Raw genomic sequence first — 13,123 nt, 5'->3', positions numbered from 1 at the left:
TACCTCAAGTACTATATGTATTATCTAACTCTCCTTGCTGGATAGGTAAGAGATGGTTTGGGTTCATTCGGGCGATTATTAACAAACTACTTTGGGGGAGAAAGAGGGTGCGCATTAAACAAGAAACTTTAATGCTTAATAAGGAAAGGGGTGGTTTGTCACTCCCATCCTTTTATCACTATTTTTTAGCGGCACAGACCCAGTTTATTTTGGAAAATAGACAATCCAACATATTCCATGCTATTACTCTGCAGTTGGACCAAAGATTTGCCTCAATTTTGACTCTACTTGAGTCAGGTCAATTGAAGGGCCTTAATGCTAAAAGACTCCCTTTGGCACGGGTATTGGACTATACCTGGAGAGACCTTAGGAGGTTATTTGGTATTAAGGGAGGATTTAAATTTACTCCTCTGTGGGGTAATCTTAACTTTTTGGAGCTAGCAAAAATGGATGACGTTGGGTTTTGGGAAAGAAAGGGGATTAAGTCTTTGGAGCAGTTGGAAGAAGGTGGGACATTGCCCTCCTTTCAGGATTGGTGTTATAGGGGGATTTTGGAAGAAAGGGACTTTTTTAGGTATTGCCAAATTGCTCACGCATATAGGAAAGAATTACACCACGATAGGTTCACGATATATTCAGGGGGAAAATTCACGGAACTATTAGACTTAGATATATCACGACTCAATTTATCTAGTATATATTGTCTATTTAGGTCTACTATAGACCAGAAGGCTAGTCATATCACTCAACTGAAATGGTCAAACCAGGTCGGTTTTATCACTGTGGCACAATGGCGAGATATTTATAAGAATGTGGTTAGATCAACGATTAATTTGAATCACAGATGTACACAACTTCATATATTATACAGAATTTATTTTTCACCATATTTAATGTTTAAAATAGGCTTAAGTGAGAATTCTAATTGTAAGAGATGTAAATGTCCCCAGGCCGATATTCTACATGTTCTATGGGATTGTCCGAAGATTAACTCTTATTGGGAGGAGATATTCACGAGAATAGAGGATCAGCTCCAATGTGCTTTCCCGCGCGTTGCTACTTTCGGGGTCTTGGGCTTGCTCCCGATTTCTCTAGATGATAGATTAAAGGGTGACTTGGCCTTGAAGACCATCTTCCTTGCAAGACTAGTATTAGTTAAACACTGGCTAGATGAGAACTCCCCAACAGTGAATGAATGGAGCAATTTAGTGAATCGTATAAAATCGTACGAATGTGCTTATGAAAAACGATATAGGAAAGGCAGCAGACTTAGGGATATTTGGAATCTGTGGAGTATATAGAGGTCTTCTTTGTACTACATGGTCTATATACTGTGTACACTCAGCGTCCCCAGCATCGGTAGAGGGTGGGGAGGGAGGGGGGATTTGGGGGGATTTATGTATATTGATGTCAGGACATTTTCTGCGTTAGGTTGGTGGCTCTTAATAGAAGGGAGCCTGTGTATATGCTGTTATCTATAATATGACATGTAATGCTGTAATGTATTACGGATCTTGTTTGATACTGCAAAAGATGTCCTGTAACATACTATGGATAATTGATAATAAAAAACTTTAAAAAAAAAAAAAAAAAAAAAAAATACTTTATTATCCCAAACGGGAACTTAAAGTGTCACATCCGCAGTACATCAATCAACAAGACATCACATATATAAAAAAACTCACATAAAAAAACACATATACCATAGAACAGAAAAAAACACCAATACACGTAAATATAAATTTCACTTGAAATTCAATAAATAATTAATTAAATGAATTATAAAAAGTAATAAAATAGTACCCTTCTTTCCAATAGTCATACATTCTAAAACTTCCCTATTTTACCCCTAATTGCGGTATTTGACAGCTCGAGAGCGGCCGGTATAAACGTCTTTTTGAATCTCTCCGACCTGCAACGCAAGAGAATAAAACGGGAACTAAAACCACTAATCTGTGCCTGCAGCACGCCATGCATTGGATGGTCACAGTTATTTATGATTTTTTCCAATTTCTTTATTATCCCACACTGTACAAGTTTCTCCCATCTATCAAATGGCAAACCCACTATCGAGGAGGCTTTCTTAATTATTTTATCCATCTTTTGACAATCCCTACTAGAGATACAAATGCCCCAAGCCGCTAGGGCAAATGCAAATGCGCTCACCATAACCGTATTATAGAAACCAACCATCATAGTCCTTGGGGTGTCAAATGCTCTTAGTCTACGTAAAAAAAATAGATTACTATTAGCAAGTCTGGAAACCTTTTCTATATGCTCATGCCAACTTAATTTATTGTCAATGATCACGCCCAAGTATTTATAGCTACCAACCTGCTCCACTTCTGTCCCTGCTATAATAAGCGGTTTGGGCATAGCGCCCTTTTTTCTCGAAAAATCTATAACCAATTCTTTCGTCTTATTTACATTTAGTACAAGACCATTTGAGCTGCACCATTCAGTAAATGTAATCACTGACTCTCGATATTTACTGTCGTCCCCCTCTGTAATACAGCCCACCAATACCGAATCATCCGAGTATTTCTGAAGAAAACAAGCCGGATCGTTTTTCCTAAAATCAGAGGTGTACAGAATAAACAAGAAGGGAGCTTACACAGTACCCTGAGGGGCCCCCGTACTGCACACCACCTCATCAGACCATATGTCACCCAACCTAACCCTCTGTGGTCTGCAGCGCAGATAGGTCATCAGCCATTTAATCATAATCGGTTCTATCTGCATAACCTGCAGCTTAGACTCTAGCAATTCTGGAATGATCGTGTTAAATGCGCTGCTGAAGTCAAAAAAAGTCAAGCGGATCTCTGTTTTGGGGGATTCTAGATGAGCACTTACTCTGTGTAACAGGTTAATTAATGCATTGTCTACTCCTAAGCCACGGCGATATGCAAATTGTAATGGGTCTACAAAGTCCTTCACTGCACTAGATAAGTGCCGCATAACCAGTCTTTCTAAGATTTTCATGACCACCGAGGTCAACGCTATTGGTCTATAGTCGTTTAACGCTTTCGGTCGTGGGACTTTATTTACAGGAACTATAACCGACGTTTTCCATAACGTTGGCACTATTCCACATTGTAGGCTCATATTGAATAAATGTGTGAAAACCTCACCTAACTCTTTACAACACGTTTTCAGAACCTTATTATCTAACATGTCTGGGCCTCCAGCTTTATTAGGTTTTATCCGTCCTAGTTCTAGTACCACATCCTCAACTTTAATCGGTGGCATCATCTCCTGTTTTCTTCCCTCGTAGTGTTCCCCCACCACATTTATATTTACACCATCATTTACGTTATTTCCCGGCACTATTAGTAGTATAATTTTGCTGATTGGTCAAATTTTTGGGGGTAAAAATTTGACATTTTAGGAAAAATGTGAATTTTCTGACTTTCAAGTGTTATATTTTTTTGACTAATTTTTTTTTGGTAGAAAACTTTTGCCATTTGTCTTCTTTCTATTTCCATAATTTCTTTTTACGTTTGCTTATTTTTTAAAAATTTTTTAGAAGATTTATAGTTTAAGTAGCAAGTTTTCAAATTGCATACACCACTACCTCCTCCGCACACCACATGCACTACTACCTCCTCCGCACACGGCATGCACTACTCCTACTTCTACTATCACAATGCACTTACAAGTGCAGTTGAAGGGAGGGAAAACAGACAATGGGGGGCATATTACAAGGAAAAACTGATGGTGGCGGGAATTACGCAAGGAAAAATGGACGATGGGGGGGGGGGGTGTAATAGTGCAACAGTACAGGACAGATCCCACATATAACTCCAACACCACCAAATGCAGACTGGTGGCGTTGGAGAGCAGCAGATCTGTCCTGACTTACAATATGTCATGACATGAACTGTCATAACACTATCGGTCATGACTTACATCAAAGAAACTGGCCTTTCTGCATTGACTGGCCAGTTTCAGCAATCGACATGGCAGGACCAATCAGATTAGTCCTGTGATATAAGCAGGTGGATGTCGCCTTGTGATCCCCATCTGCCCCATACACTTGTCATCCTGTTGCAGGTTTTTAGCGAAGATTTACAATTATATACCCACCTCCATAATTACCTGGAAAAGGTACATTGATGATGTGTTGGAGGGTTTATAAGAATAAATAATAAAAATAAAAATATTCCTGATACAAAAATATATATGTGTACAATGGTGACCTAATTTTAGCATAATTTATACTGCCTAGTAGTACCTTGAAGGTCCAGGAGTTCTATTCCCCATTGTTAATGAGCATTTTATAAAAGTAAAGTATTAATTACACTCACACTTTCCTTCTCTCCCTGTTTCCCTTGTATAATTTCTACTCATATTTCGGTGGTGTACACCTGTTGGTGTTGTTTCATATCAGTGCCATCCTTCCAAAAATAATAATAGTAGCAAGGGTGCAAATGTATGCAATAACCCTTAATGGTATAAAACAGTTTTAAAAATCTACCTGCCCAGGTAAAAAACAGGAGCCGGCCATATGGTTTGCTTGATGTTTCCCTTGAGCTCAAATGGGGAGAATCTAATCTTATTTTAAACGCTGATTATTCAATAGACCTGAACGCAACACACGAGATATAAATGTGTGATAAACACTGATTATGTGCGAACCAGTTATCACTTGCCTATAACTAATGCATATGATAATAATACAGTAATAGAATACAAGAGTTAGTCGTTGGTACCTATCACGTCCACAGCCGGCCATGTTTTGTGCAGGTGATCAGTTTTCAGACTTCTTGAAGTTCATCGCTCTGCGGCCCTGGATGCGTTTGTCTCACTTCTCTAGGACATTCCCAATTTAGGAAGCTTGAGTTCACACCCATAGACGCTCAGTTTATGAAGATGCCTCTGGCTATACAGGTTCAGCCTTCCTAAGTATATGTTAATCCTCATCATTTTATGACCTGAAAAAGTGAAACAAGCTGCAATGTGCTCTGTAATAAAACTGGGCGGTAGCTCAGTAAGTCTGCATGGCCACTAAGACAATGTAGCACGGATCAGTGTATAGAGATTTGTTACATATGACTTATGCCTTTGTTTTTCTTACCAGAATAAATGTGGAGCCAGATTTGTAAGGCACTCTTGGTTTTGGTGTTTAAATTACAGTCCTCATCCATCCAATACCCCGCAATTACTTGTATGACATGCAAAGGGCCAGATGTATCCTTTTTTTTTTGTTTTGTTTTTGCACCTTTTGATATTGTCACAGTGTTTTTGCGCCAGTTTTGTGACTAAACACCAAACTAGCCGCGTATCAACAATAACCATGTTTCCTCATTTATCCTATCAATCCAAATGTGCCTTTTCATTCAGGCACAATTACAGTTGCAAAAACACTCCAGCCCGAAGGTGGTGTAGACTGAGAAGCAACACTGAGTTCTTGTTTAGAGCCGTGTATCTCCTATATAGTACAGCAGCAGTGCTCAGTCAGTGTTTACACTACATGCAGTCTCTGTTTATACTTCAGGACCTTCTGTTTACAAATAATCTGCAAAATTAGCAGCTAAGAGCAGGATAGAGGAGAAGTCTGTGGGAGACAGGGCAGGGAAGTGTCCCCATATATCAGGCTTACCACACTAGTAGAGGTGATAGAGGGAGACACGTGGTGCCTGGTTGTGTTGTGAGTAGAAGAGTCTACAATCTTAAAGGAGAGGGTAACGGTGAAAAATAGCAGTGTGGTGGGCTGCAGCGAGAAAGAGACAATAGTGTCAGGTCTAAATAAGAAAAATGGGCTCTGGGTAATAGCGAATATTGTCCTTGAAACGCGTCGTCCGATACTGAAAAATAATAAAATATTCGCAGGCCAGTCAGTCACCCCACACCACTTTTGACCAAATTTTATCGGGTTAAAGGGGGCATAGTGAGCCATTCAGGGTGGGTATTAGTGAGCCATCGGCTCACTGAGGTGAGCAGGCTCTTTGTGCCAACTCGTTCGCGGACAACCCATCACTACCAGAGGATCCCCTCCAGGAGAAGCCACTGCTGAGGAGATCACTGGGCTCAGGGTGTCACAAACCTGGGTTCTGCTTTGAGGGTCATTTTCATGCTGGGGTGTAGGAGAGAAGCAGAGAGGAGCTTGTAGGAGGATCACGTGTAAGAGCCTGAATCTAACATTGCGCCTATATTGCACCTAACAGTAAAGTACAAAGGCAAAATCATGCTGAGACTCACAAGGGATTAACAAGAGGCTTGAATTCAACTCATCACAGATGGATGTAGCTGCTGCTTATTCAGGAGCAACAATACATTTATGCGCAAAAACTAAACTAGAGCACCTTAACTGTTATATATGTGTTCCAAAGTTTCATGGCACTTCCTTTCTTAGGAAGTCATTTATGCCGTTATAAAAGAGACCTACCAGAGATGCCACCATAAATTGACATAGCCACTTAACAATGTCAGTGCAATGCCCCTTCTGGCAGGATGAACTCTTTTTTTAAGCTTCTTATGCCCTTGTTTTTAAGAAAAAAGGGCTTTAAAAATGATGCCAATGAGCCAGAGGGTCCATCTCTATATACCAGTGCATGGAGCTTGTGTCACAGTGTAAATTTAGCTCTAGTCGAAAAATCCTCTCATTTCTAACCAGTAAGTCCATAGAGTGGAGGTTGTTCATATTCCTACCTTGGCGAAAAACTGTTCATTTGAATAATATAAAACAATTTAGAGACCTTGGGGGTTATTTATCATACTTATCACGTATGAAAAGTCGCCGGCTGCAACAAGTGTGCACGCGCAGGGTCAGGAACTCTTCGCTGCTGTGGAGGAGGCGAAAAGGGGAAAATAATCCCAAGAGCTATCAAAAAGCTAGCATTTGCAATTATTTCAGGGCTTCCAAACCACTGGCATAGTGCAGAAGCCCTGATATACACAAATATAAATACACACTGCATAACTAAAATTGCATTGCAAAGTTACTTCTGTTGCTGGTTTGGTACAATGTTGTAATCAGCACTAGAAGAAGACACAGCTGGTTCTTGGTGCATGCAGGTCTACTCTGGGATGTCTCTAATAGACAACCTGCTAGGGACATTCATTGTGTTATCTGGCCTTCAGCAGTCCAACAAAGATATAGGGGCAGATTTATCAAGCAGTCTGAAAGTCAGAATATTTCCAATTGCCCATGGCAACCAATCACAGCTCCCCTTTAAAATATTCATGAGCACTGGTGAAATGAAAGCTGAGCTGTGATTGGTTGCCATGGGCAACTGGAAATATTCTGACTTTCAGACTGCTTGATAAATCTGCCCCATAGACTTCACTTGCTGTTTAAATCTGATGCCCCTTTCTCTCTGTGATCACCTGGTCTGCCCTGGTCTTGATCTTGGTAGACCCCTCAGAAGTGATGATTCTTCTCCAACTGGTACATAAATTTATTGCAACTTCTCCTGGCCAGGACTTGGACTCCTTTCAGCACACCTTCACACTGTGCCCCAGTCATTTACAGAGCATCTGTATATTTATGTCCCACACTGTGCCCCAAATATTATATTATTTTGATTACATACCAAAATAATGTCCAGCAGGGTCCCCCTTTAAAATAAAATATCCAAGAGAGCCCTTACTTTTAAAATAAAATGCCCAACAGAGACCCCCTTTAAAACCTTTAAAAAGAAATGTCCAGCAGAGCCCCCCTTTAAAGGTAGAACGGGTGGTAGGTGGATGAATGGGACGTAAGGATAGCCCTTTTTGGGCTAATCCTTACGTCCCGGCTATCCTTTTGTAAACTTTAATGAGTTTATATGCCAATTTTTTTAAGCGGCTACTGGGGCGTGGAGTAGCTGGACATGAGGCTACTCCGCCTACCAGGTAATCTTCGGCGTGCAGCTACGAGGAGCTGCGCGCCCTCGTCCGAGTACCCGTCATTCTGCGCATGCGCAGTAGCGCCGGCCTCGGAGCTACGCCCGCGCACCTGTAGGCCTGCATTCTGCGCATGTGCAGAACGCAGGATATTCGCACAAGAGGTAGCTGCGTGCCGAAGATTACCTTGTAGGCGGAGGAACTAGGCTACTGGGGCGTGGAGTAGCCGCGACTAGTAGCCTCATGTCCGACTACTCCACGCCCCAATAGCCGTTTAAAAAAAGTCTTCTTTGCTCTGCTTTGGCTTTCAGGCAGTGCGGACAGAGGAGTGTCTATGCTCTCTGCCCGCACGCACACACTATGACCGATGGGGACCCATAGAATAAAGATAAGATATTGTTTTTATGGTTACAAAAAAAAAGCTGAAACCCCCAAACCAGAATCATTGATTTTCTTAACACCCACCAAAAAAAAGAGTTAATAAAATCTCATCATTAGCTATTAAACCCCCTAAATAATGTACCTGAAAAGTAGAACTCATCTCGCAAAAAATAACCCCCATATGTCTAAATTACAAAGAAAAAAAACTGTTTATAATCCCAATCTCTTCTTAATAGCACTCCTTCCATTCTATGCCTGACTGTTTGCCAATACATATGGGGGGTATCGGCATCCTCAGGGAGAAACTGGTAATCAAACTTTGTGGAGCTTTTCATCATTTAATCCTTTGTGGATGTTTAATTCTTGGCCAAAATGTAAAAATGTATTGTCTAAAAAAACAGTGCAGTCTGTACTATGTGCAGTTTGCCTGTGTAGTCTCGAGAGGGCGCCAGACACAGAATTTCTGGCGCCTGTTCTCCATGAATGTGGCGCCTCCTGCACTGCTTGGGCAGAGTGCATCAGCTTTTTCTGGTGCACCTTTAACATAGAGCGTGTGACACACTACTGTCTGACTGTGGCACACGGTCCGACTGTGAACCTGAAAACCCCTTTATGTGCCGATTTCACATCGAGCTGTTATATAAATGGTGACAGGGACATGTCCTATACCAGCTCTGCCCTCCAGGTCCCTGTACACTAGCCAAATATCTACCCCAGTATGAACTGGATTTTACACATAATGCTGTTTGGAAAACTACCATCAAGAAGAACTTGTGTATGTGTCCTTAATAACCACTTTAACAATATGTAGTGGATCTGTCATCCTACTTAAAGGTATATTCCCATTTCAGCAAATAAATGTTATTGTTTAAATAATGAAAAGTTATACAGTTTTCCAATATACTTCCTGTATGAATTCCTCACACAGGAATTCGTCCCTCACTGTATGGGGGTAGTGTTCTTCACTGTATGACCGTAGTGGTTCTCACTGTATGGGGGTAGTGTTCTTTACTGTATGGCCGAAGTATTCCTCACTGTATGGGGGTAGTGTCCCTCACTGTATGGCTACATTCACACGATGAATGCCCGCCGTACCATAATACGGCGGGCATACATTGGCGCTGCGGAGAGGAGCAGGGGGTGAGCGCAGCTCTCAATAGGAATATACAGTGCTCGGCGCCACATTCCGTAGAAAGATAGGACATGTCCTATCTTTATACGGGCTACGGAGCGGTATGGTGCGGTATGGTGCCGCACGTGTATGGGGGATGTACACTCACCGGCCACTTTATTAGGTACACCATGATAGTAACGGGTCAGGACTGCCTTCAGGACTGCCTCAATTCTTGTGGCATAGATTCAACAAGGTGCTAGAAGCATTCCCCAGAGATTTTGGTCCATATTGACATGATGGCATCACATAGTTGCCGCAGATTTGTCGGCTGCACATCCATGATGCGAATCTCCCGTTCCACCACATCCCAAAGATGCTCTATTGGATTGAGATCTGGTGACTGTGGAGGCCATTTGAGTGCAGTGACCTCATTGTCATGTTCAAGAAACCAGTCTGAGATGATTCCAGCTTTATGACATGGCGCATTATCCTGCTGAAAGTAGCCATCAGATGTTGGTCACATTGTGGTCATAAAGGGATGGACATGGTCAGCAACAATACTCAGGTAGGCTGTGGCGTAGCAACGATGCTCAATTGGTACCAAGGGGCCCAAAGAGTGCCAAGAAAATATTCCCCACACCATGACACCACCACCAGCCTGAACCGTTGATACAAGGCAGGATGGATCCATGCTTTCATGTTGTTGACGCCAAATTCTGACCCTACCATCCAAATGTCGCAGCAGAAATCGAGACTCATCAGACCAGGCAACGTTTTTCCAATCTTCTACTGTCCAATTTCGATGAGCTTGTGCACATTGTAGCCTCAGTTTCCTGTTCTTAGCTGAAAGGAGTGGCACCCGGTATGGTCTTCTGCTGCTGTAGCCCATCTGACTCGAAGTTCGACGCACTGTGCGTTCAGAGATGCTCTTCTGCCTACCTTGGTTGTAACGGGTGGCGATTTGAGTCACTGTTGCCTTTCTATCAGCTCGAACCAGTCTGCCCATTCTCCTCTGACCTCTGGCATCAACATGGCATTTCCGCCCACAGAACTGCCGCTCACTGGATGTTTTTTCTTTTTCGGACCATTCTCTGTAAACCCTAGAGATGGTTGTGCGTGAAAATCCCAGTAGATCAGCAGTTTCTGAAATACTCAGTCCAGCCCTTCTGGCACCAACAACCATGCCACGTTCAAAGGCCTCAAATCACCTTTCTTCCCCATACTGATGCTCGGTTTGAACTGCAGGAGATTGTCTTGACCATGTCTACATGCCTAAATGCACTGAGTTGCCACCATGTGATTGGCTGATTAGAAATTAAGTGTTAACGAGCAGTTGGACAGGTGTACCTAATAAAGTGGCCGGTGAGTGTATATGCAATGTATATACGTCGGGACTAAAATTGGGTTCCCTGTAGTGATTGGTCCTGGTTCTTCATGAGCTTTGTCTGTCTTGTCAACTCTCTAAGATGTTGAGGGTCTGCATTAGTTTATCTTCTCTCAAGTCCTGCGTTTACAATATTTGGTAACAAGGGATTTAAAATCTTAGGGTTTCTAGGAATAAAATAAAAAACTTTATTAGCAACTATTTATGTTGACCACTTACATGTTTCACATTCTGTGTGTGAACAGCTTCTAGTAACTTGATATGCAATCATGTGGTTACCTTTCACCAGTTTCTATATGTAACTCGTGTTTTACTTTAGTATTGTTTGGTTTCGACATCCAAAGGAACAATACAATGTATGAGAGAATCAATGATCTGTAAACTATGCTGGCTCTCAGGAGACGATGGCACATATCTTTCAGCTTTTATTACAATTACCGTACTTAGGCCTCTTGCACACTAGCGTTGCGTTTCACGTGCGGGTGCAATGCGTGAAAAACTGACGTTTTTGCTGCGTTTTTGTTGCATTTTTGTTCGCGTTTTTTTGCGTTTTCGGTGCGTTTTTCACGCGCGTTTTTTTAAGTCAATGGGACTTTTTCAAAGGGACCAAGGTTCGGGAATAAAATGTTTTATTTAATTGAAAAATAATGTCTTATGATAAGTTGCAAACATCTGCGATCTATTCTTCACTGTTCCGCGCGCGTATATTATCTCCCGACAAGTTAGCAGATGTGAAGAACAGTGAAGAATAGAATAAAAACAGTGAACACAGTGAACACAGTGACCACAGGATCATTTAAGATAAAAACACAGTGCAGAACACAGTGCAGAATAGATTACAGATGTTCGGCACATCTGCTTACTTGTCGGGAGATACGCGCGGAGCGCTGCGAACAAAATAGCATGTGAAGAACAATATATATGTGTGTAAAGAACACATTGCAGATGTTTCCATACATCTGCAATGTCTTCTTCACACATATATATTGTTCTTCACATGCTATTTTGTTCGCACCGCTCCGCGCGTATCTCCCGACAAGTAAGCAGATGTGCCGAACATCTGTAATCTATTCTGCACTGTGTTCTGCACTGTGTTTTTATCTTAAATGATCCTGTGGTCACTGTGTTCACTGTGTTCACTGTTTTTATTCTATTCTTCACTGTTCTTCATTGTGTTTTTTTAATTAAATGATCGTTCGCGAGCAGGGGAAATACTGTTATACTGGTCACCTAGCAACCCTTACGTTTAAAACGCATTGCACTCGCATTGCACTTGCAATGTTTGCGAGTGCAATGCGTTTTTGATACGTCCCCATAGACTTGAATGGTGCGTGAAAAATGCGCGTGAATCGCAAAAATAGAGCATGCTGCGATTTTGACGCGCGTGCAAACGAACGCAAGCACGCGCGTTGAAAACCACGCAAATGGAGAAAGACCCATTGAATACAATGGGACAGAGTGCAATGCGAGTTCTGAGCGTCAAATGCACGCGCAGAACTCGCGCGTGAAAAACGCCAGTGGAGAAGGGGCCTTACTGGGGCACATTTACTAATCTGATCCGCGGAGTTCACGAAAGTGCATTGTCCGACAATAATGCACTCTGCCACAATAAATAATAATAATAATTCTTCATTTATATAGCGCACACAGATTATACAGCGCTGCACAAAGCATGTCAAATTGGTCCCTGTCCGCATGCGGCTCTCAATCTAAACAACCTAACAGCATGTTTTGGAGTGTGGGAGGAAATTAGAGTACCCGGAGGAAACCCATGCAAAGACAGAGAGAACATACAAACTCTTCGCAGATGTTGACGTGGGTGGGATTCAAACCCAGGACCCCAGCGCTGCAAGGCAGAAGTGCTACCCACTCAGCCACCGTGCCGCCCTTTCACTGAGAATTAGGTCCGACAGAGTTCACCTTCTTCTTCCTGATGCATGTAAGTGTTTGGGCTTGCGACAGAATTTGAATCTTAAATCCACCGCTCAGTTTCGAATCAGTCGATATCTATCGCATGGAAGCCGGCGCAGCTGCGCCACAATCCGATCGCTTGCGCACAACCCCAGCGCAAACTCCTGTTAAATACCTGTCAAAGCTGTGCAAATCCCGTAAACCGTAAACAGTCTGACGAAAGTACGATCCGCGACCCTTAGCAAATAAGCCCCACTGTTTTCTTTCTTTTAAACTTGGGGTTAATGTGAAGTAGAGTATATAAGATATTGTTGTAGATTATGCCTTAAGATGGTTGTCTTTTTATTAGGTATAATTAATAATGTGCTTTTATTATGCCAGAGTTTTACTGTAGGAATTGCTAAGAAGCTGAAGGTGAGGTTTTAGGTTTAGGGTTAGCCGACTGCTTGTAGCCGCTTGTCAAGGAAAATATTAATCTTGAATGTATAAGATTTGTTTAACTAGGG

The 13,123-nt window shown here is 42.0% G+C and overlaps 1 protein-coding gene across 2 annotated transcripts in view; it reads right to left on the bottom strand.

Annotated features, from left to right (window-relative positions):
* Positions 1-4,924, bottom strand: part of LOC140120664 (galactose-3-O-sulfotransferase 2-like) — a 42,825-nt gene extending 37,901 nt beyond the window's left edge. Inside the window, exon 1 of one of the 2 annotated variants that reach the window (XM_072139626.1) lies at positions 4,713-4,924. In XM_072139626.1, the coding sequence (XP_071995727.1) occupies positions 4,713-4,735 (23 nt within the window). In that variant the 5' untranslated portion in view covers positions 4,736-4,924. The remainder of the gene's footprint in view (positions 1-4,712) is intronic. The other variant, XM_072139625.1, reaches the window with a different exon arrangement.
* Positions 4,925-13,123: the final 8,199 nt, after the last annotated feature.

Source organism: Engystomops pustulosus, chromosome 3 (genome assembly GCF_040894005.1).
Source record: "Engystomops pustulosus chromosome 3, aEngPut4.maternal, whole genome shotgun sequence".
NCBI lineage: Eukaryota > Metazoa > Chordata > Amphibia > Anura > Leptodactylidae > Engystomops > Engystomops pustulosus.
This window is presented reverse-complemented; position numbering and strand designations above follow the sequence as displayed.